General features: G+C 44.0%; 1 protein-coding gene across 3 annotated transcripts in view; it reads right to left on the bottom strand.

Moving 5' to 3' along the window:
* LOC126987128 (aldehyde dehydrogenase family 16 member A1-like) overlaps positions 1–18,764 on the bottom strand; it is a 32,342-nt gene extending 13,578 nt beyond the window's left edge. The window contains exons 1-7 of one of the 3 annotated variants that reach the window (XR_007740283.1): positions 18,641–18,752; positions 12,372–12,601; positions 11,533–11,711; positions 8,882–9,038; positions 8,497–8,657; positions 7,133–7,230; positions 3,023–3,220 (exon numbers count right to left, since the gene is read on the bottom strand). Coding sequence is in view for 2 of the 3 variants with exons in the window: in XM_050843852.1 (XP_050699809.1) it covers positions 3,023–3,220; positions 7,133–7,230; positions 8,497–8,657; positions 8,882–9,038; positions 11,533–11,711; positions 12,372–12,601; positions 18,641–18,739 (1,122 nt within the window). In the remaining variant the exon portion in view is untranslated. Of the gene's footprint in view, positions 1–3,022; positions 3,221–7,132; positions 7,231–8,496; positions 8,658–8,881; positions 9,039–11,532; positions 11,712–12,371; positions 12,602–18,447; positions 18,475–18,640 lie in introns of those variants that run through there. The other 2 variants (XM_050843852.1, XM_050843864.1) reach the window with 2 other exon arrangements.
* Positions 18,765–25,073: the final 6,309 nt, after the last annotated feature.

Genomic DNA, 25,073 nt, shown 5'->3' on the forward strand with positions numbered 1-25,073 from the left:
TGATCCCTATACTGTCCAAGCCCCTTATGCAAGAGTTAACTAGCATCTTCACTCTTTCATCCCTATACTGTCCAAACCCCTTATGCAAGAGTTAACCAGCATCTTCACTCTTTCATCCCTATACTGTCCAAACCCCTTATGCAAGAGTTAACCAGCATCTTCACTCTTTCATCCCTATACTGTCCAAACCCCTTATGCAAGAGTTAACCAGCATCTTCACTCTTTCATCCCTCACACTGGTAAACTCTGGAGCGATCTTCCCTCATCTGTATTTCCTCCTGCCTACGACTTGAACTCTTTCAAGAGGAGGGTATCAGGACACCTCTCCTCCCGAAATTGACCTCTCTTTCGGCCACTCCTCTAACTCTTTATAGGAGCAGTGAGTAGCGGGCTTTTTTTTCACATTTGTTACCTTTTTTTATGCCCTTGAACTGACTCCTCTGCTGTAAATAAATAAATAAATAAATAAATAAATAGACATTGTGAATCAATCGTACACCATTCTGGTTTGTTATGCCTTTGTTGTCTTTGGTGTGTTCTTTTTTCATTGACTTTTGGCCTTCATTGTGTCTTCCAAGCATAAGGCTGATTCATCTGATGGCAGAGCTTGTAACAAAGGGAAAGAGATCACAAGGGAAGTGAAATCATGTAGTGCGGCAACCAGGCCTGATAACGGAGCCTCCCATAACCCACTTGGCGACGGGGTACCTCTTTGGCCGACTCGGTAAGGAGTGGCTCTCTCGTCACGCTGGTCGCGGGTTCAATCCCAGGCAGCTGCGAATACCCTCTCCTGGTCTTGTTTAATTTCTCGTGTGTTGTTTCGATACACACAGAGGACGTGTTGGACCGACAGAGTAATAGAAAAAGAGAACAGAAAATCTCTTCATTAAAATCAGACATTGTGAAGCGATTGGAAAATGGAGAAACGGCTTTTTTGTTAGTTTTTCATTCTATTATTTTATATCTATGGCCTGGAAGAGTTTTTCATACAAATATTTACTATCTAATTATGACTTTACTACTGCATAAGCACAGGTGAGTGATTTTGATCCTTGTGGCACTTTGATTTGAGGGTTGGGGCAGACAGTTCCTTCTAGTTAAGGGTGTGTTTTAACTTCCATACGAAATTAGGTTATGACGGTGTTGAAGGAACGGAACTCTGTTGTAAGTCGAGGACCCGCTGCAGGGAAGGGAAGGGAATGGAAGGGAAGGGAAGGGAAGGGAAAGGAAGGGAAGGGAAAGGAAGGGAAGGGAAGGGAAGGGAAGGGATGGGAAGGGAAGGGAATGGAAAGGAAGGGATGAAAATGGAAGGGAAGGGAAAGGAAGGGAAGGGAATGGAAGGGAAGGGAAAGGAAGGGAAGGGAAAGGAAGGGATGGGAAGGGAAGAGAATGGAAGGGAAGGGAAAGGAAGAGAAGGGAAAGGAAGGGAATGGAAGGGAAAGGAAGGGAAGAGAATGGAATGGAAGGGAAGGGAAAGGAAGGGAAAGGAAGAGAATGGAATGGAAGGGAAAGGAAGGGAAGGGAAAGAAAGGGAATGGAAGGGAAGGGAAAGGAAGGGAAAGGAAGGGAAGAGAATGGAAGGGAAGGGAAAGGAAGGGAATGGAAAGGAAGGGAAGGGAATGGAAGGGAATGGAAGGGAAGGGAAAGGAAGGGAAGAGAATGGAATGGAAAGGAAAGGAAAGGAAGGGAAGAGAATGGAAGGGAAAGGAAGGGAAGAGAATGGAAGGGAAGAGAAAGGAAGGGAAGAGAAAGGAAGGGAAGGGAAAGGAAGGGAAGGGAAGGGAAGGGAAGGGAAAGGAAGGGATGGAAAAGGAAGAGAAGGGAAAGGAAGGGAAGGGAAAGGAAGAGAAGGGAAAGGAAGGGAAGGGAAGGGAAAGGAAGAACACAAAGGAGGGAACACAAAGAAAGAACAAACAACAGCAGACCTGCTGGTCCTTACGAGGTTGTTTGTGACAAGCTCCACTAACTATCTAATCAAAGGTGGAAGATGAAGGACAGCAAAGGCGAAGGCTCCTCCCCACCCCCCCATCCCTCCAGCCAAAGCTGGCAGGAAAGGAAAAAGAACCATGCAGCATGGAAAAACTGCATGGAATTTATGTAGGAAAGAGGAAAGAACTACCATTACTGCTACCACTAACCGGGCAATAAAAGCGGGCAAGGACACCAGTATTCGAAAGAACTTAACGTTATTACGACAATGAGTAATATCTTAGTTGCTGGTTGGATTCAAAACACTTGTCTAATCTATTCTTGAAGGCCGTAACTGTTGTACTATCAACGACATCACAGGGTAGAGAGTTCCAAAAGGAGAAGGGAAGGGAAGGGAATGGAAGGGAAGAGAATGGAAGGGAAAGGAAGGGAAGGGAAAGGAAGGGAATGGAAGGGAAGGGAAAGGAAGGGAAAGGAAGAGAAGGGAAGGGAAGGGAAAGGAAGGGAAGAGAATGGAAGGGAAGGGAAGGGAAGGGAAAGGAAGGGAAGGGAAAGGAAGGGAAGAAAAGGAAATGAAGGGAAGGGAAGAGCAGGGAAAGGAAGGGAATGGAAGGGAAAGGAAGGGAATGGAAGGGAAGGGAAGGGAAGGGAAAGGAAGGGAAGGGAAAGGAAGGGAAAGAAAGAGAATGGAATGGAAGGGAAAGGAAGGGAAGGGAAGGGAAAGGAAGGGAAGGGAAAGGAAGAGAAGGGAAAGGAAGGGAAGGGAATGGAAGGAAAGGGAAGGGAAGGGAAGGGAAAGGAAGAGAAGGGAAAGGAAGGGAAGAGAATGGAATGGAAGGGAAGGAAGGGAAAGAATGAGAACGAAAGGGAAAAGACAGGAAACAAAAAAGATAGGAAAGGAAAGTAAGGGAAAAAAAGAAAAAAAGAAAGAGAGAAGGAAAGGAAGAACATAAGAAAGGGGAGAGGAAAATATATATAAATGTGTATAAAAGTGAAGCAATGTTATGGTGATGGAGACTCCTGAGATGATGATATGTTTGGCCAAAGAATACACTAAAGAATAAAATTATTATATATACAACTCAGCACCAACCTCTGCCCCCTCCTGCCGAGCCTCGTCCACATAGGCAGCGATGGACTTCTTCTGAGTTAGGTCCACCACGCTGCCCATATCTACCACCTTGTCCAGCGAGGGGCCCAGGCGAAGGGTCTCCATCCGTCGCTTCAGCTTGGTGATAAATGTCTCAAACACTGGCTCCTGGACCAGCAGGCGTGACCCAGCCGAACACACCTGTAGGGATGGAGGGAAGGGAGTTCATGCTGTGCTCAGGTGTTATGGAAAGGCAGTAGAACAGGGTTAGATTATACAGGTAAGTCTCGATTTACGCGAGTTTAAAATAACGCAGGGTCCAAAATCCAAATAAATGTTTAATTTGCACGTTTTTTTTCACTTATACGCGAAATTTTATGGAGTGGCCACCAGATGTCTCACGCAACTGGACTCACACGGCGCCGCGGCCACACAGCTGAGCTCAGTTCTTCCCACGCGCCACTTGAACAACAATACAGTACCCACGCTACTCAACAACAACAACACCCTCGCTGCTGTGCTACCACGAGGGGAAGGACAGCCAGAGGAGGAACCACAAGAGGGAGAGGAGTCAGAGTGATACAGTAGGCAATAAAGGTACAAACCTACCTCTTGTTTGATTTACATTGTTTTTGATCTACGCGACCTCTTCAAGGACACAATACTAGCGTAAATCGAGTTACCTGTATATATATTTTTTCACTGCTCAAGGAAACAGACTGAGGGTTACTTTAAAAAGAAAAAATGAGGCACTGTACTGATCCGGGATGCTTGTGCGCAGTTGAAACTAAACCACTGATATTTCTATAGATGTTTCACTGATGGATATTATACTGGATATCATTTCAGAGCGTATTGATTTTCCTTCATCCATACTGGTGTAAATATTTTTGATCTAATAAAAAAATACAGTGAAGAGAATAGGGATATATTGCTTTTTTTTATAACTCTGCATTGACAGAGAGAGAGAGAGAGAGAGAGAGAGAGAGAGATTTACATAGAAAATCAGACCACACAGATCCCATGGTCCAGACTAGGTGGCCTGTCCTTAAACCTGAGAGACTCTACATTAGTCAGATGGCTCCAAAACGTTGCATTTCTACTCTAGTTAATATTAAGTTCAAGAGAGAGAGATAGAGAGAGTGTGTCTTATCTCCCCTCTGCAAGATATAAGAGATAAGAAGCCTCAGCATAAAGAGATAAGCTATTCACAATAATTTTTTGATGACAAACCACAGAACAGCCACAAGCCTTTTTTCTCTAAAGTGTATACTGATTATAGAATGATGTATAGATGGATCGCAGAAGACCACCAGGAAAAGTTGGAAAGTTTCGTTAAGTCGGCGCAACATCTGTGGTCATATGCCGGAGAGAGACAGAAGGGGAAGGAATTATAGGAGAAGGAAACAGACCCCAGGAGACAGGACACAACCCCCGATTAATACCTGGTACCCATTCACTGCTGGGTGGACAGGGGCGCAAGGTATCGGAAAAGCCACCTAAATTTTTCCACTCCGCCCGGGAATCGAACCCGGGCTCTCTCGGTTGTGAGCCGAGTGTGCTAACCACTGCACCACGAAGCCCCCAAAGACCACCAGGAAGGCCAAGGAAGACGTGGAGAAAGGTGGTGGAGGAAGATATGAGGAGGCTGAACGTCACGGAAGAAATGGCTATGGACCGGCAACAGTGGAGGAGGCCCATATCCCGCCCAACCCCACCATAGGGAATACATGGATGTTAAACAATGATGATGATGATGATGTATAGATGCATTATCCAGATGGTGCACTGGGGCTGGAAATACGTCACTGTACATCACCGTATTGAAGAGGTTAATATCTTGGTTCATCCACTCATCTGCCTTCCTAACCATTAACCCGTACAGTGTTTAGTTCGTACATACCTCTTAGGGAAGTGTTTAGTATGTATATATATACGCACGCTCTTTTGAGGGCTTATACCCCCTTTATTTTTGTCTGCGTATGTAACATTGTTCATTGACAGTAAAGAGGAACAATTTGACAAGTCCGTATTTTTAAATTTGACAAGTTTTCGTATTTTTAAATTTGACAAGTCTTCGTATTTTTAAATTTGACAAGTTTTCGTATTTTTAAATTTGACAAGTTTTCGTATTTTTAAATTTGACAAGTTTTCGTATTTTTAAATTTGACAAATCTTCATATTTTTAAATTTGACAGGTCTTCGTATTTTTAAATTTGACAAGTTTTTGTATTTTTAAATTTGACAAATCTTCATATTTTTAAATTTGACAGGTCTTCGTATTTTTAAATTTGACAAGTTTTTGTATTTTTAAATTTGACAAGTCTTCATATTTTTAAATTTGACAAGTCTTCATATTTTTAAATTTGACAAGTCTTCATATTTTTAAATTTGACAAGTCTTCGTATTTTTAAATTTGACAAGTCTTCATATTTTTAAATTTGACAAGTCTTCATATTTTTAAATTTGACAAGTCTTCATATTTTTAAATTTGACAAGTCTTCGTATTTTTAAATTTGACAAGTCTTCGTATTTTTAAATTTGACAAGTCTTCGTATTTTTAAATTTGACAAGTCTTCGTATTTTTAAATTTGACAAGTTCGTATTTTTAAATTTGACAAGTCTTCGTATTTTTAAATTTGACAAGTCTTCATATTTTTAAATTTGACAAGTCTTCGTATTTTTAAATTTGACAAGTCTTCATATTTTTAAATTTGACAAGTTTTCGTATTTTTAAATTTGACAAGTCTTCCTATTTTTAAATTTGACAAGTCTTCATATTTTTAAATTTGACAAGTCTTCATATTTTTAAATTTGACAAGTCTTCATATTTTTAAATTTGACAAGTCTTCATATTTTTAAATTTGACAAGTCTTCATATTTTTAAATTTGACAAGTCCGTATTTTTAAATTTGACAAGTCTGTATTTTTAAATGAAAGTTAAAGGGCCTTTCTGTACATTTGTCCGCATTCCAACAAAAATCATTATACAAGAAGGTAAGTTACTTTTTTCTAGGTAATTACTCCTTGATTCTATAACCAGTAATGCATGTGGGATTGTAAGTTATGGTTCTGAGTAATCGGAAATGAAAACTGATCGACGGAAGCTTCATAGGCAGGTATTACACGACACCTTCCCTTCTCACATCAGCTATTTCTAAAGGTCAAAGAGGGGGTCAGTCGGGTTCTAGTGAGTGTTTCTTCAGGCTCATGGTACAGAAGAAGGGTTAAGCTACCACCAGGGTCATAAAACTACTCCTGGAAATGCCCACAACTCCTGCGAAAGCCTTGTCAAATAGGTGTTCTTGGGCGGCAAAACCCATAGGCTGGTATTACAAGAAACTTTCGCTTCTCACATCAGCTATTTCTAAAGGTCAAAGAGGGGGTCAGTCGGGTTCTAGTGAGTGTTTCTTCAGGCTCATGGTACAGAAGAAGGGTTAAACTACCACCAGGGTCATAAAACTACTCCTGGAAATGCCCACAACTCCTGTGAAAGCCTTGTCAAATAGGTGTTCTTGGGCTGCGAAATGTCTTATGATACGACCCATAGTGTTTTGTTGAGCTTTGAGAACCATGGTTGTGGTACAGACGCCCTTGAAGCGAGCGGTGGTTTTTTTTTTTTTTTTTTTACAACAAAGGAGGCAGCTCAAGGGCACACAAAAAAGAAAACAATAATAAAAAAAAAGCCCGCTACTCGCTGCTCCTAAAAGAGAAACAAAAGAGGTGGCCGAAAGGAAGATCAAATACCTGATGCGCATCCAATCATTCTCTTATACTTACAATTCCTGTTTATTTTTTTAGGTTTTTGTGATGTAAAGAAGTACTTATACATTACTCATGCTTTAGGGCTGTGAGAAGTGTTTATAATGGAAAGAATATAGCCTCTAAAAAATTTTAAGATAAATTTCTGAGACGGAGAAAAATAAGAGGACGAACACTTTAGAGTCTAGGGTTCCATTCCTCACATATAAATAATACATATATAACAAATAATTTCAGATTTCTTTACATTTTTAGAGGCAAATAAAAAAAATGTGAAAAAAGTGCAATCTGGCATGACCCGTATCGATGCCAAAACATGACACTGTACAGGTTAAAAAGTGGCTGCCTTACCTGTCCTTGATTGAACCAGATAGCGTCCACCACGCCCTCCACTGCCGAGTCAAGGTCAGCCGAGTCGAACACAATCACCGGACTCTTCCCACCCAGCTCTGCCAAATAAACAAGGTGTCAGCCACAGAGGATAGATTGCCAGAAGTTTGGAAAGTTTCGTTTAGTCGGCGCAACATCTGTGGTCATATGCCGGAGAGAGACAGTAGGGGAAGGAATTATAGGAGAAGGGAACAGACCCCAGACGGGACACAACCCCCGATTAACACCTGGTACCCATTCACTGCTGGGTGGACAGGGACGTAGGGTATCGGAAAAGCCGCCCAAATTTTTCCACTCCGCCTGGGAATCGAACCCGGGCTCTCTCGGTTGTGAGCCGAGTGTGCTAACCACTGCACCACGAAGCTCCCAAGAAATGGCTATAGATATGGACCGGCAACAGTGGAGGAGGCTCATGTCCCGTCCAACCCCACCATAGGGAATAAATGGACGTTAAACGATGATGATGATGATGATGAATGAAAAAGAATGTAATCAGAAACGCTGATCATCAACACTTGATAAATGATTGATAATTCCTGAAACGTTAATGGTCCAGCTACCCACTATGCATGGCTAACCCCTTGACTGTGGATTTCCTACAGTCAGACATCACCAAGCCACAGGAATGGAACAAAAAGTGGCTGCAAGAATTCAATGAAGAAATATGTAGACTCCTGCACCTTGGGAGAGGATATCCAGCACACCAATACCACATGGGAAACACTCCACTATCCACCACAGAGGCAGAGAAAGACCTGGGAGTGTATGTTACCAGGCTACCAGTGAAGGGATATCCAGCACACCAATACCACATGGGAAACACTCCACTATCCACCACAGAGGCAGAGAAAGACCTGGGAGTGTATGTTACCAGGCTACCAGTGAAGGGATATCCAGCACACCAATACCACATGGGAAACACTCCACTATCCACCACAGAGGCAGAGAAAGACCTGGGAGTGTATGTTATCAGGCTACCAGTGAAGGGATATCCAGCACACCAATACCACATGGGAAACACTCCACTATCCACCACAGAGGCAGAGAAAGACCTGGGAGTGTATGTTACCAGGCTACCAGTGAAGGGATATCCAGCACACCAATACCACATGGGAAACACTCCACTATCCACCACAGAGGCAAAGAAAGACCTGGGAGTGTATGTTACCAGGCTACCAGTGAAAGCCTAATCCGTGCCAATCACAGCGGATGGGTTAAACAATGATGATGATGAAGCTGGAACAGGGTACAATACTTTTTCCATGCCACTGCCCTCTCCATATTCCTGGACTCCCTTCTCCAACGTCTGTCCTTCAAACACTAACCCAGGGAAAGCTTTTTGCCCGAGCCAGCAGTCTCCCTCCTCAGGATTTGGCCGACCTCAGTAGAACCTGTGAAGGCTACTTTGTCCACCTCAGGATGAATGGCCAGCTGGGTGCCCATCGCGCCGCCCCCAGTGACCACGTTGAACACCCCTGCCGGCAGCCTGGTAAAGGAAGGGCAGAAAAATTAAGTGACAAAAAGAAAGAATAATGGAAAAACAATATCGATCTACACCTCTGATACAGTTCTTCACCGCAACCTTCAAGGGAGTGGCCACTGCAAAATGTCTCCCGTTTTCTATTCCAGCACTCCCTCTAAATATTACTAAATATAATACAAGGACTATATATACATCTGTCCTACTATATCTTGGAGTCTCACCCTTACCCAGCCTCAGCACAGATCTCAGCGAAGAGGAGGGCTGAGAGGCGAGTGTTAGTGGCTGGCTTAAGGACGACGGTGTTGCCCATGGCCAGCGCTGGGCAAACCTTCCACGCCAGCAGCATCAATGGGAAGTTCCACGGCACAATGGCCCCCACGACTCCTGCAATACAAGTGACGGTGAAATATTTACAGAGGGTATAAAAAAATCCTTCATACTAATACTGAAATTGTACATTGTTAGTGTATACTGTAAGGACTACTGGTTTTACTGCAGCTTTTTAACCCGGTAGCAGCGACGGGCCAAATTTGTGACTTTACCATGTAGCAGCGACGGGCCAAATTTGTGGCTTTACCGTGTAGCAGCGACGGGCCAAATTTGTGACTTTACCATGTAGCAGCGACGGGCCAAATTTGTGGCTTTACCGTGTAGCAGCGACGGGCCAAATTTGTGACTTTACCATGTAGCAGCGACGGGCCAAATTTGTGGCTTTACCGTGTAGCAGCGACGGTCCAAATTTGTGACTTTACCGTGTAGCAGCGACGGGCCAAATTTGTGACTTTACCGTGTAGCAGCGACGGGCCAAATTTGTGGCTTTACCGTGTAGCAGCGACGGGCCAAATTTGTGACTTTACCGTGTAGCAGCGACGGGCCAAATTTGTGGCTTTACCGTGTAGCAGCGACGGGCCAAATCTGTGACTTTACCGTGTAGCAGCGACGGGCCAAATTTGTGGCTTTACCGTGTAGCAGCGATGGGCCAAATTTGTGGCTTTACCGTGTAGCAGCGACAGGCCAAATTTGTGACTTTACCGTGTAGCAGCAACAGGCCAAATTTGTGACTTTACCGTGTAGCAGTGACGGGCCAAATTTGTACCATGATATAAACCCCCCAAAATAGATGATACATAATCTGATCACAAATGCTTTGATATATATTATGAAATGGTTTGTGTGAGGGGTGATGTTTTCTCATTTTTCTCGCTTGGAGGGACCATTAAGAAACATGATCCCCGCTGCAACTGGGTTAAAGCTGAGGAACCATAGAATAGGTTATCAAAATTGATCAACTTCAACACCAGTACAAGAGCAACAGTCTCGCTGGAGTGTTCAGCCTTCCGAGCATTCAATCGTTCGGAAGTGGATACACATAGGAATATACATAGGAAGAACAGACACCAGAAAACCTGTCGATCTATGGCGAGGGTGTCTGTTTACTACCGCTACTACTAGTAATCTAAATTTGAAACTGAAAAACTAGAGACACATGCTAGTAATCTAAATTTGAAACTGAAAAACTAGAGACACATACTAGTACAGTCACCCCCCGCCGTTCGCGGTCTCACCCATCGCGGTTTCAGATTCATGATCAACTAATCAGACCCCCGCTTATACGCTGACCCCAGTTTCAAGGATACGCGGATGCATTGACGCTAAATAGGAAGGCAGAGAGGAGGAGGAAGGCAGAGAGGAGGGGAAGGGAGAGGAGGAGGACGGCCGACCTGAGGGAGGGAGGGAGGCAGAGAGGAGGGGGGAAGGGAGAGAGGAGGGAGGCGGGGCAATGGACGTTAAGGCGGTGTCACACTAGCACTTTTTCCGTCGATTAATGCCATTTCCGTCGATTTTTCATCGTTCCGCATAAACTTATCGCATGAATTTGTCAGACGATCAGGATCGTGTCCGCCTGCAAATTTCCGCCTTTGTTTACATTTCCAAGACCAAGACCGAGACTTTCCAAGGTGGCTTCAACCTGTCTCAAACGCTCTCCTGCAGTGACAGCCTTCCTCATCCTGGTGTCACTTCTGGCAATAAGAGGTGTCACTAACTCCAGAAGTCTGTGGTACTGGCTCTTGTCCAACCTGATCCAATTCTTCAGAGTCTCATGTTCCTCTAAAGTCAGCTCTTTTAACAGCCTGTGGTACACTTTCTCTTTCCCGACGAGCCAACCATGAGCGCATCCATGCACGCTTTTTGGCTTGTTTAGCCTCTAAGTCTCACAATACACAGTATTAGGTTCAGAGCAGCGTATCTTTGCCGCAGCGTGGACTACATGTTTGTTTACATTCCCATGGTCTGTGCCGACGGAAAGTTTCAGACGAAACACCGTTTGTGTGTGACAGGCCGCAGCCAAGATATCCACGATTTTCAGAAAAACGACGGAAAAAGTTGACGGAAAAAGTGCTAGTGTGACACCGCCTTTAGGTTGCTCCTGAGTGACGTCACGGTTAGACTGTGACGTCATGCTTTCCTATTGGCCAGCAGCTCATTCAGGGACGACTGCTATTGGTCGAGATTTTCTCATAGCAACATTATCCTAAAAAAAAAAAATTCACGCACCGCCACACTGCAGTGTTGCCAGATTGGGCTACTTATCGCAAATTGGGCTACTTTTGGGAACGAAAAAAACATGTTTTATATGACGTGTCAGAGGTGACTTCCCCAAATGCATATTTTCCCATAGGGTTATAGTCCCGCCGTTCGCGGTCTCACGCATCGCGCAGAAGTCCGGGAACGAAATACCCGCGAACGGCGGGGGATGACTGTAATCTAAATTTGAAACTGAAAAACTAAGAGACACATTATAGACCCACTCTCTTCCTTACCTCCCCACCACCACTAATAGCAAGCAATCCACTCAGCTCCCCATACCCAGACTCACCTACACTTTTCCAGCCAGCCATCTGTGTGTCCTTCAGCTGAGCCCACCCCGCATGGTAGTACAGATGCCGGGACACCAGTGGCACATCACAGTCCCTCGACTCCCTCGCCGTCTTGCCGTTGTCCAAGGCCTCCACCACGGCCAGTAGACGGGCGTGTTTCTGGACATGTCGTGCGATGCTGAAAAGACAAGTGGTTACGAAGGTGTGTTGCTGGGAATGCTTCGTGACAGGATCTCAGTTAATTAGTCTGAACAGGTAACTCTCGGTTTATGCGAGTTTGGTTTACTGAATGAAATTTCTGAAGTTGCAAAAGTTACCAAATAAAACAACAACAAAAAAAGCAAAGAAGATTGAAATATTAATAAGACTGTAGACTGTAAAACAAGTACAGGTAACTCTCGATTTATGTGAGTTTGGTATACGCGATTTTGAAATAACGTGGGGTCCAAAATCCAAATAAATGTTTAATTTACACGTTTTTTCACTCATACGCAATATTTTATGGAGTGGCCACCAGATGTCTCACGCAACTGGACTCACACGGCGCCGCGGCCACACAGCTGAGCTCAGTTTTTCCCGCACACCACTTGAACAACAATACAGTACCCACGCTGCCACGCTACTCAACAACAACAACACCCTCGCTGCTGTGCTACCACGCGGGGAAGGGCAGCCAGAGGAGGAACCACGAGAGGGAGAGGAGTCAGAGTGATGCAGTAGGCAATAAAGATACAAACCAACCTCTTGTTTGATTTACATTGTTTTTGATTTACGCGACCTCTTCAAGGACACAATACTCGCATAAATCGAGAGTTACCTGTACAAGATATAAGCTTACCTGTAAAGGTGCCTGGCCCTGGTGTGTGCCGGGAGGGCAGACCATGACTTGTAGGCCTCCCTGGCGGCCCCCACAGCTAGGTCCACGTCCTCCGATGTACCCTGTATGGTGGACGCCAGCACTGCGTTGTCAGATGGAGCTTTGGACTCATAGGTCTGCCGGCCCACAGGCACCACCCACTTGTTGTTGATGAAGTGGCCAAACAGCCGGCCATGGTCATCAAGCCAGGCCTGGGTGGTGAAAGCCTTACTTTAACGACTATTTTCAATTCTTCTATGTGGCAGGAGGAAATACAAAAAAATATGTATGAAAGATATAAAAAAAGTTGCTTACAATTGGTTTAGACAATACATATTCTGCTTATTTCAGTAATAGCTACCTTTGACCTTTTAACCCAGTAGCAGCGGGGATCATGTTTCTTAATGGTCCCTCTAAGCGAGAAAAATGAGAAAAAAATCACCCCTCACACAAACCATTTCATAATATATATCAAAGCATTTGTGATCAGATTATGTATCATCTTTTTGGGGGGGTTTATATCGTGGCACAAATTTGGCCCGTCGCTGCTACCGGGTTAATCTCTTCAAACTGGTGATATATTGATACATCATCTCATAACTAGTCTACCATAAAAGAAAACAGGCTCATAGCTATTATCTGTAAAATATCATCTTCAGAAATTTTTTCTGAATAACTAATCTATTTATACTGAAGCCTGTTATGTTATATTTCTGAGAAAGAGGAAGCCATGTGTTGTGTGAATATAATTATGATATGGCACAGAGGGGAGATAACTCTCTCTCTCTCTCTCTCTCTCTCTCTCTCTCTCTCTCTCTCTCTTCTCGAGTTACCTTGAAAGCCACCCATTAATTGGGGATTCACAACATGGCTTCCGTAACAAAAGATCCTGCCTATCAAACCTATTGACCTTTTATAACAACCTCTTCTCAGTTTATGACGTAACCAAATCATTGGACGTACTCTATTTTGATTTCCAGAAAGCGTTTGATAAAGTCCCACATCATAAACTACTTTACAAATTAATAAAGCAAACAGATATTGACAGTCAAGTTCAGGGCTCGGTTCTTAACCCAGTGCTCTTCATTATTTACATCAACGATGTGGATGTTGGACTCAATAATCGCATTAGTAAATTTGCAGATGACACAAAGATTGGTAACTCAGTTCTCACTGACAAAGACAGGCAAAGCCTCCAAGAGGATTTGCCAGGTCCTTCAAGATGGAACAAGAAATAAGAAGTTTGATTACGAAACGCGCAGCGTCAAACTCAAAAGCATTCAGTGCGTCAAGGACCTGGGGGTCAAAATCGTGTCAAACCTCAAATTCTCACAGCAATGCATTGATGCAGCAAATAAAGCAAACAGAATGTTGGGCTTCATTAAAAGAAATTTAGTATTAAAAATAAAGATGTAATACTTCCGCTCTACAATAGTTTAGTCAGACCCCACTTGGAATATGCGGTACAGTTTTGGTCTCCCCACCATGCAACAGACAAAAGGGGTAAAAAGACACCTACATTGGAGTACACTGGTGTATCCTTTGGGTAAAGACATCTACATTGGAGTACACTGGTGTATCCTTTGGGTAAAGACATCTACATTGGAGTACACTGGGGTATCCTTTGGGTAAAGACATCTACACTGGAGTACACTGGTGTATCCTTTGGGTAAAGACATCTACACTGGAGTACACTGGTGTATCCTTTGGGTAAAGACATCTACACTGGAGTACACTGGGGTATCCTTTGGGTAAAGCAGTGAACCCTACACTATGGACCGGAAACTTGCCCCAGCCCTGTCATTAAGCCGCGAATTTTGGAAAATCAACCGCTTTGGTGCGAATCGCCATGACTCCCTTATTTTTGGGGCTACAGAAATGTTTTTGGTATCAATCAACGGCAAAATGAAAGGGCTATATTTTTTAATAAGCGACTGGGCTCAAAAAACGACTCGAAAGGGTAAAAAATCGAGAGAGAGCTGATTCACAAGAATCACGACAAGTTAAAATTAGAATGGGGAATATACACAGTGAGAGACAGATACCACGCAATTATATGTTATCATTGTCAGAGATACGGCCATCTTGAGGCCAACTGTACTGCTAAGAGCAATGGAGAGGCCAAAAAATGTTTCAAATGCGCTGGTGATCATATATCGAAAGATTGGTCCATGGCTGAGGAGAAATGCATAAATTGTGTGAGGTACAAAAAGCTTGAAATCAACCACGCAGCGAATGACCAGTGTTGTGTAGTTCTCCAGACAGAAATTGAGGGAATTCGTAACATGACTGATCATGGCTATTAATTAGTGTTTGTACTCAAAGATAAATTGTGTGTGATGAATGTTCAGTGTGTTGGAAATAATTGTTGGATGTTTAATTGTGATATTACTGTATGACGAAAATATCAGACATGAACACTGAACCAATGGATATTTGTGATACTATTCATGAAGGCAATTGAGACACTCACTCACTCACTATGATGTTTGAGAATAAGTGCATCGATGATTATTATTGAGGCTAACATTGTGAGTCTTGATGGCCCTCGTAGAGCACTGCATCAGCGGCGGAGCAGGGTCTGAAACCTCATCACCGGTAGAAAGGTAAACGGTAAAACTAGAGTAGTACAACAGTATGTGAGTTCTTGGAAAGGTTATTATTCTCGTGGGGGCAATATTGGAGGTGCGTAGTTAATCTCCACATTTACCCTTAGAGTTCAGACTGAGAGAAAAATTGTTCCTTAACCCGGTAGTAGCGACGGGCCAAATTTGTGGCTTTACCGTGTAGCAGCGACGGGGCAAATTTGTGGCTTTACCGTGTAGCAGCGACGGGCCAAATTTGTGGCTTTACCGTGTAGCAGCGACGGGCCAAATTTGTGGCTTTACCGTGTAGCAGCGACGGGCCAAAATTGTGGCTTTACCGTGTAGCAGCGACGGGCCAAATTTGTGGCTTTACCGTGTAGCAGCGACGGGCCAAATTTGTGGCTTTACCGTGTAGCAGCGACAGGCCAAATTTAGGCTTTACCGTGTAATAGCTTTACCGTGTAGCAGCGACGGGCCAAATTTGTGGCTTTACCCTGTAGGAGCGACGGGCCAAATTTGTGGCTTTACCGTAGAACAGCAGCGACGGGCCAAATTGTGGCTTTACTGTAGCAGCGACAGGCCAAATTTGTGGCTTTACCGTGTAGCAGCGACGGCCCAAACATTGTGGCTTTACCGTGTAGCAGCGACGGGCCAAATTTGTGGCTTTACCGTGTAGCAGCGACGGGCCAAATTTGTGGCTTTACCGTGTAGCAGTGACGGGCCAAATTTGTGGCTTTACCGTGTAGCAGCGACGGGCCAAATTTGTGGCTTTACCGTGTAGCAGCGATGGGCCAAATTTGTGGCTTTACCATGTAGCAGCGACAGGCCAAATTTGTGCCATGATATAAACCCCCCAAAATAGATGATACATAATCTGATCACAAATGCTTTGATATATATTATGAAATGGTTTGTGTGAGGGGTGATTTTTTCTCATTTCTCTCGCTAGGAGGGACCATTAAGAAACATGATCCCCGCTGCTACTGGGTTAAAGTTCAGGGCCCATATACATACTAGCAAACAGCTGTTAAGACTAACACATTAGCCTTAACATTTTTCTGTTAAGCGCTAACAGATATTCACAAAGCCTTAGCAGCACTGTTAGGGTAACAGCGGCAGGGAGCATTTTTACCGCTTAGCAAACAGTTGTTAGCAGGATTGCTTATGTTCTTATTGTAACTCCTCCCTTATTTGTTGACCATTTTTCTTCATCCAAAAAGCATTTTAATCAGGAATGATAGGAGATTAAGGCCTGCGCAGATACATAGATGTGTTTGTTGGATTTACGAAGAAAATTATACTATAGTTCCTTGCGGATAGATACAATATGTTAGTGTATGCTAAAACATTTCCCGTTTTCTTCTGTAGCGGCGCGAGAGAAAATTGAAGTTTTAGGAGAGACAAAAGAATACCTAAGATGAAAACGAGGGGAAAACATCTTTTTCAGACAGTAATTCCGCGGAAACTCATGACAGGACTCAGGTGGTGAACATATTTTTTGTTTTTTTATTATTACTGAGATTGAAATCAACAAATTAATGCATACAAACACTTGAGATTGTCGAGAGTACAGTACAGTTGGCACCCCTGAGCCCAAACTTAACAAACAGCTGTTTGCTAGCCAACAGTTGCAAAGTTCCACTTTCTGTTAGCATCTTACTGCTAACTAGCAGAAATTGTTAAGGCTAACAGAAAAGGTTTATGTATACAGACTGAGAGAAAAATTGTTCCTTAGAGTAATAATTTTGGTAAATGTTCAAAGAGTTGCCCATCTAAAAATTTGATACACTGGCTATTTATTTCGGGCCAAAATATTGTGCTTTTTCATTTGGAGAGTTTTTTTCTTTGGAAACTAATAAAAAGTGACTTAATTATTACAAATTCATCATCCGCCGCCACTGCCACAAAATAGCTCACAGAGGGTTTAGGGCGGGGGAACATATTTAAACTATCCCAACCGAACTTTATGACCTAACAGCTAACGGGGGGGCTTCGTCCCCCTCGACCCCCCTTCTAACCCCCCCATATGTATATGCAACTTATTTCTGCGAGGAGGTATTTCTCGCAACACCGACTGCTCCGCCACCACGGCCGTCGCCAGAGCAGCCAAACATGGCGCGTGTAAACTGGGAGGGCAGCATGAGCCAATGCAAGATGGCGCCACTATAAACACTCGCCTGCGCCAGAACGGGCTGGGCCGACCATCAGGACCCACCGGAATGAAGCCTTGGACCGACCATCAGGATCCACCGGGAAGAAGCCTACCGGCGCAATAGGCAGCAATGTAAAAAAAAAAAAAAAAAAAAAAAAAAAACAGTGGTAGCCGTAATTATTTCGTAAAACTAGAGAAGTACAACAGTAGTAGTACAACACCGTATAATTAATCCAACCTTACCAGGCGAGTGTGACCCAAATTATTGAGAATCGTACGCTATCCCTCCCACGCCTGGGCCCACAACACCGCGGCCCGCTAAAAAACACTAACTTTTAAAAAATCGCTAGCAACATTTCTATCGATTTGCGATGCATATACTGGAGTTCAAAATGCATATAATAATGAGATCTAACCCATGGCTAGGGTGAGAAGTACCACAGTGAGATGGCCAACTCTCTGAACAAATACCATAATTTTCCTACTTTGTCACAATTTACTCAGCTGGCTGGTCCATACGTTAGCCTGACAGGGAAATATTCCGCTGCCCAGACACGCAAATCTCACAACTTTGGGCATTTCTCACAACTTTGGGCATTTCTCACAACTTTGGGCATTTCTCACAACTTTGGGCATTTCTCACAACTTTGGGTATTTCTCACAACTTTGGGTATTTCTCACAACTTTGGGCATTTCTCACAACTTTGGGCATTTCTCACAACTTTGGGCATTTCTCACAACTTTGGGCATTTCTCACAAGTTTGGGCATCTCACAACTTTGGGCATTTCTCACAACTGGGTATTTCTCACAACTTTGGGCATTTCTCACAACTTTGGGCATTTCTCACAACTTTGGGCATTTCTCACAACTTTGGGCATTTCTCACAACTTTGGGTATTTCTCACAACTTTGGGCATTTCTCACAACTTTGGGTATTTCTCACAACTTTGGGCATTTCTCACAACTGGGTATTTCTCACAACTTTGGGCATTTCTCACAACTTTGGGTATTTCTCACAACTTTGGGCATTTCTCACAACTTTGGGTATTTCTCACAACTTTGGGCATTTCTCACAACTTTGGGCATCTCACAACTTTGGGCATTTCTCACAACTGGGTATTTCTCACAACTGGGTATTTCTCACAACTTTGGGTATTTCTCACAATTTCGGGCATTTCTCACAACTTTGGGCATTTCTCACAAGTTTGGGCATTTCTCACAAGTTTGGACCCCTGGGGGAGGTCAGCGGGCGAGGAAGACAGGCCACGCCCACTCCCTCTATGTATACCCGGACAAAAAGAGCAAGACACATCCCACGTACCAGCCTGCCCATGCCATGCCCCCCACCCCGCCGCCTTGCCCCGGGCACACAGATAAAGGTCAAGTGTGCCTTATATAACCCCCCGAGCCCCACTGAGCCGCCCTGTAATACCCCACCTCGGCGGCCAGGCGTCTGCTCGGCTCCTCAAGACATTGGCACGAGCTCCCCACCTGCCCGGGCATGACTTCCTTACCTGTGCTACTTTGTCGTCCTCGCTGGCCGGCCCATACTCCATTGTGTTGAAAATCTCGGAAACAGAAGGAGCGCCGGCACCCCCCTTCACCGCAGCCATGTTTACCTATGACTGCTGGGCCTGGGGGACAGATTATCGTACGCATAACATTGTATTTTCCAGTTTCCGTCCCGTAAATATTGCAAAAAAGGGCATAAATAATTACCGATTTTAACAATAATCATAAATGCATATCGTTATCTCTGTGGGTTTGATAGTTTTTGGTCAGAAATCGGCAAAAACAATACGCCAAGTACGACAATCTGGTAATGTTGCTGGGGGTGGGCAAGTGCCGGTACCGGTAATAACGGTACCGGCACCAGATTGCTCGGTATCGGTACCATATTGCTCGGTGCCAGTACCATATTGCTCGGTACCGGTACCATATTGCTCGGTACCGGTACCAATACCTCATTTCCCCCCTCAGTCAGTCCTCAAACTAGTGAAGGCTGGGTGGATATCTCGGTGATACATGGATAGTCTCACTCACTCACTCACTCACTCACACTACTTACACACTCACTCCACCGGCGTATGTAGGGGGGGGGCCACTCGGCCATGGCCCCCCCCTTTGGTTCAGTTTTTTTTTTTTTTATCCTGTTAAAATTTGGCGATTTTTTTTATTTTTTTATTGATATTGATTATTAGTTCTCCAAGTCTTCAACATCAGTAATGTGCCCTTCAGAGCCCCCTTCTTACATTAAACTCATATTTAGGCTGATGGGGACCTATTTATAATAGCTAAATTATTTAGCTATTATAAATAGAATAGATCCCCATAGAGCCCCTACAATTTTCCGTTCTCTTTCCTGCATTACTTCTCCATACGTTTTCTATCATAAGAAAACCAGCCCATAAAACAGTGTTCTCATTACATACTACATTAGTTAATTCCGTTCTTAAACTGATAGAAGAAAATAATAATAGACTGGAGAAATGTGTTTTCCTGATCTAAAAATGAGTGAAGAGAAGAGCGAAGAGGTGGGATCCGATGACAGTTTGCTGACATCGGCTGACTTTATAAGCTCTAGTTTCTAGGAATGGAAGGCCTGGGGAGGAGCACGAGCCAATCAGAATTCAGAGATTACCAGATTTTCATGTTCCTATTGGCTGGTCGGTTTCAGGAGCTGGACGCCGGAGGAGCTAAGTCAGTGTTGCCACGCGTAGGGGAAAATCCTACGGTAGGGGATTTCAGGGCTTTGTAGGGAGTAGGGGCACCTACGGTGAAAATCGTCTTTTCGTAGGGGAACGTAGGGGAAAAATTCAGAGACAGACAGACGGCTGACCATTGACGTCTGTAAAGACATTGGAATCAATTATCAAAACTTCTGAAAGCTTTCCCTCAACCTTTGATGTGACATCGTCTTTGGTTAAACATTATTCTTGTGCAAGGTCAAGATACTTTGCCAAATACTCAGAAAATGAAAGAAATGATGTTCTCGCAGATTAGACCCAAACATCCTTCTAGAAAGTCCAGTGGCAGTATCGTGAATGTAAGTATAATTTAATAACTTTTGTTCATTATATTGTAGTATATAATTATATAGACTCTACTTTTACACACACACACACACACACACACACACACACACAATATATATATATATATATATATATATATATATATATATATATATATATATATATATATATATATATATTTGTTTTTTTTTTTTTTCGCCAAATAAAAATTGTTATAAAACTGTAATTATTTTTTTAGCCGGTATGTATAGGTCTACGTAATCTTGTTTTAATTGGTTTTACATTAATATATATTAATTGTGCAATATACCGATCTTGAGACTACAAAGTAACCCTTAAAATGCTTCATTTTTAAAAATATTCACCAAACCCCCAACTCTAGAGCCTCGTTTTGGTCGCTGCTCACACATTGAAAAATCCTAGATTTATTCCTATGGGCCGGGTGACTGTGGCACCCCCCTCTCCATGGATCTATATACGCCACTGACTCACTCACACTACTCACACTACTCACTCACTCACTCACGCTACTCACTCACTCACACTCACTCACTCACTCACTCACACTCACTCACTCACACACACACACACAAACAATTTAAACTCTCTCTCTCTCTCTCTCTCTCTCTCTCTCTCTCTCTCTCTCTCTCTCTCTCTCTCTCTCTCTCTCGTACTGTACAGTGGTTATAACAGTGCATAGCATAACTGAGGAAGCTGTAAGGCTTTTAGGTTCACACACAGTCATACCCTGATCACAGACATTTATTACAAGATGACCTACAGGAAATTTAACTCTCGATTTTTACATTTCCTTAGCTTTCATCAGGTGGTTCCAAGGCCAGCTTTTTCTATGTGTATAGTTTACCAACACAAAATTGTACCCAAATAATTTAAGACCAAGGCAGTGCAAATTAACAGTGAATATATAGGTCCATTTTTTCAAACTATAATTTTTTCAAACTATAATTAGGCGACTCGATAGTTTTTTTTTTTTTTTTACAGCAAAGGAGACGGCTCAAGGGTAAAAAAAAGAGAAAAAAAAGCCCTCTACTCAGAGAAGCAAAGAGTGGCCAAGAGAGAGGTCAATTTCGGGTGGAGAGTTACACGTCTTAATTGATACACTCTTCTTGAAGGAGGTCAAGTCATAGGCAGGAGGAAATGTAGACCAAAGGAAGGCTGCTCCAGAGTTTACCAGTGTAAGGGATGAAAGAGTGAAGATGCTGGTTTACTCTTGCATAAGGGGTTTGGACAGTATAGGGATGAAAGAGTGAAGATGCTGGTTAACTCTTGCATAAGGGGTTTGGACAGTATAGGGATGAAAGATTGAAGATGCTGGTTAACTCTTGCATAAGGGGTTTGGACAGTATAGGGATGAAAGAGTGAAGATGCTGGTTAACTCTTGCATAAGGGGTTTGGACAGTATAGGGATGAAAGAGTGAAGATGCTGGTTAACTCTTGCATAAGGGGTTTGGACAGTATAGGGATGAAAGAGTGAAGATGCTGGTTAACTCTTGCATAAGGGGTTTGGACAGTATAGGTATGAGCAGGAGTAGAAAGTTGAGTGCAGCGGGGCCGCTAAAGGAGGGAGGCATGCAGTTAGCAAGTTCAGAAGAGCAGTCAGCATGAAAATATCGATAGAAGATAGAAAGAGAGGCAACATGGCGGAGGAGGAGAGCTGATGAGACGAAGAGCCTTTGACTCTACTTTCTCCAGGAGAGCTGTGTGAGTGGCGCCCCCCAGACACGTGATACATACTCCATACGAGGGCGGACAAGGCCCCTGTATATGGATAGCAACTGTGCGGGGGAGAAAAACTGACGGAGACGATACAGAACGCCCAACCTCGAGGAAGCTGATTTAGTGAGAGAGGAGATATCTGAACACGATCCGCACATTCTTTCGTTTGTTTCCCTCCAACCATCTAAGTGTAACGTTTGCAAGTGTCAAACCGTCACCGTTGCCAGATTGTCGTACTCAGACCATAGTATTTGCCGGTTTCTCACGCCTAACTATATTGCCAAGAAACATCAGGAAGTAACTATTTGAACGATAATTTTAAGTGAATCTCCTTATTGGGGTCCACGAGACAGTTTTTGGGTCGGAAGTCGGGAAATATAAGAAGCTGAGTAAGACAATCTGGCAACTTTGCAAACCGTACAGATCATTTAAGTAATTCTCATGTTTACTCGATCCATGTGTTGAACGCTCCTGTACGGTGTCATATTGCTGTACTACAAGCCCCTAAGTATTTTTCACTTCTAACCATGTAGGTATTAACCCCTTTTAAGTTACCTAGTATTTTTGGGGAGGCGGTGGCTGAATGGATAGCGTGACGGCGCCGCGTTCAGGACGACGCGAGTTCAATCCCCGCCCGGTGCCACCAAGCTGGGATTTTTCAGCCGCCGCCGAGTGGCTTAAAACTACCCACATCCTGTCCAGAAGACCACCTATCAACCCGGACTCTAGATTCTAGGATTAAAGATGAGTTCCGGGAGGGCAGCATGAGCCAATGCAAGATGGCGCCATTATAAACACTCGCCTGCGCCAGAACGGGCTGGGCTGACCATCAGGCCCCACCGGGAAGAAGCCTTGGACCGACCATCAGGAATTCAGGATCCACCGGGAAGAAGCCTACCAGCGCAATATGCCACGACGTAAAAAAAAAAAAATAATAATAATAATAATGTAATTTGTCATCCCAAAAAACAAAAACACTAACTATATAGCCACTTCGAACAATAAATAATGATAATAGTGCACTTTAAATGCTGACAGGGGCTTATAACCTCTGCTAAAGATTGATGTTCGTCCAATTGTAACCTCCCAAGAATGAAAGGAGGAGAGATGATTAAATTTTGCCGTATGACACAGAATTCTTGCTGACTTGCATCACTCGGGCAGCAAAATGCATAGGATCTGAAGAAGTATTTTAACATCACACACACACACACACACACACACACACACTCAAGGAAAACGAGGAAGTGAGGCAAACAGAACACGCCCGTTATAATAGCGTTGTGTGGGTGGTCGCTGGCCGGAACTCCCTGACTGGTTCACGCTCCGTACACAGACAGCTACACCCCCTCCTGCGGCTCGGCTCAGTGACCAGGGGCTGTGCTGGGGGAGTGGGGAGCCCTGGAGTGACTGAACGCTGTTGGATGGAGGGAGGGAGAGAGATGAGCAGCCTAATTTTTTTTTTCGGTAAATGGTATCTCCCCCCCCCCCCACCCTCCTTCTCTCCCACCAGCAGGACATATCTTACGTCACAGCAGGGGGGGTGTCCTATGCAACGTTTCACTTGAAGGGCCACTATATTCAAGCATGTAAGGAAGGGCCGCACATCTGGGTGTTTAGAATGACGCTATACAGTAAGAGAGAGAGAGAGAGAGAGAGAGAGAGAGAGAGATTGACGATTAACAGTCTTGTGTGTGTGTGTGTGTGTGTGTGTAGTAAATGATCTGTACGGTTTGACACTATAAGGTCGGTATTATATATAAGATCAGCTATTTCTAAAGGTCAAAGAGGGGGTCAGTCGGGTTCTAATGAGTGTTTCTTTAGGTTCATGGTACAGAGGAAGGGGCAAACTACCACCAGGGTCATAAAACTACTCCTGGAAATGGCCACAAACTCCTACGAAAGCCTTGTCAAATAGGTGAACTTGGGCGGCGAACAGAAGAAGGGCTAAACTACCACCAGGGTCATAAAACTACTCCTGGAAATGGCCACATACTCCTACGAAAGCCTTGTCAAATATGTGAACTTGGGGAACGAAATATCTCCCTGTCCTCTCCCTGTCTCTCTATATATTCATTCTTCTTGCATTTCCCTCTATATTAATTACCCAAGCTTTATCCTGCTCTTCCTTTCTTCATTCATTCTTCAAACGTTTCATTCTCCCTTACTCTCCTAATCACTATACCTCCTTTTTTTATATATATATGTCTACGCCTATAGTGCCGGTAAGCTTGCTTGAGGGGCCTGGATGGTATTCGGCCCCAGCCCGTCATGGCGCAGGCAAGTGTTTATAGTGGCGCCATCTTCTCTTGGCTCATGCTGCCCCCCGGAACTCCTTCTTGATTCACTTGGACGGTTTCCTCTAGAGTCCGGGTTGATGGGTGGTCTTCAGGACAGCATGTGGGTAGTTTTGAAAAATCCCAGGTGGTAGCGTGGGGATTCGAACTCGCGTCGTCCATCACGCGGTGAATGTGGGCCCAGCACGCTACCACTCAGCCACCGCCTACTCCATATTTTGATGGTTGGAGGGAAACAAAAGAAGGAATGGGCGCGATAACAGGTGTTCAGGTCTTCCTCTGCCTCTTCCTACCACCCACATATGTTGTCTTTCCTTCCTTCTCCTCCTCCTCCTCCTCCTCCTCCTCCATCTCTTCCTGCATCTCGTGTCTTCCCATTCTCTCCCTCTCTCTCTCTTCCACCTCTTCCTCCCCATCCTGTCTCTTCTTCTCCTTCTTCCTATCTCTCCTTTCTCCTCTTCCTCTCCCTCCTCCTCCATCTCTTCCTAACCTCTCATGTCTTCCCATTCTCTCCCCTCCTCTGCTCCCTCCATCTCCCATCTCCTCCTACCCCTCCTCTCGTCTCTCCTTCCTTTCCCTTCTCCACCTCTCACGTCTCCTCTTCCTCCTCCTCCTTCTCTTTACGGTTATTCTCAGTCCCTTACAACCCTCCATCGTGAACGCAAGCCTGGCTCTCCTTCGCTCCTCCTCCTGGAATACGGAACATCCAGAAGGCGTGTCAAAAACTGTGCTGTTGACAATGGAGTGTTGACTAAAAATTGGTCCTTGTTTACTCGTGAGATCAAAGATTTAAACAGGATTATATTTATCTTGTGGAACTATAAAATGATATGTTAAAATTTTGCTTAAGCAGAAGGGAATGGCTCAATTTAGTCCAG

The sequence above is a fragment of the Eriocheir sinensis genome, chromosome 6, assembly GCF_024679095.1.
Source record: "Eriocheir sinensis breed Jianghai 21 chromosome 6, ASM2467909v1, whole genome shotgun sequence".
In the NCBI taxonomy this organism is placed as follows: domain Eukaryota; kingdom Metazoa; phylum Arthropoda; class Malacostraca; order Decapoda; family Varunidae; genus Eriocheir; species Eriocheir sinensis.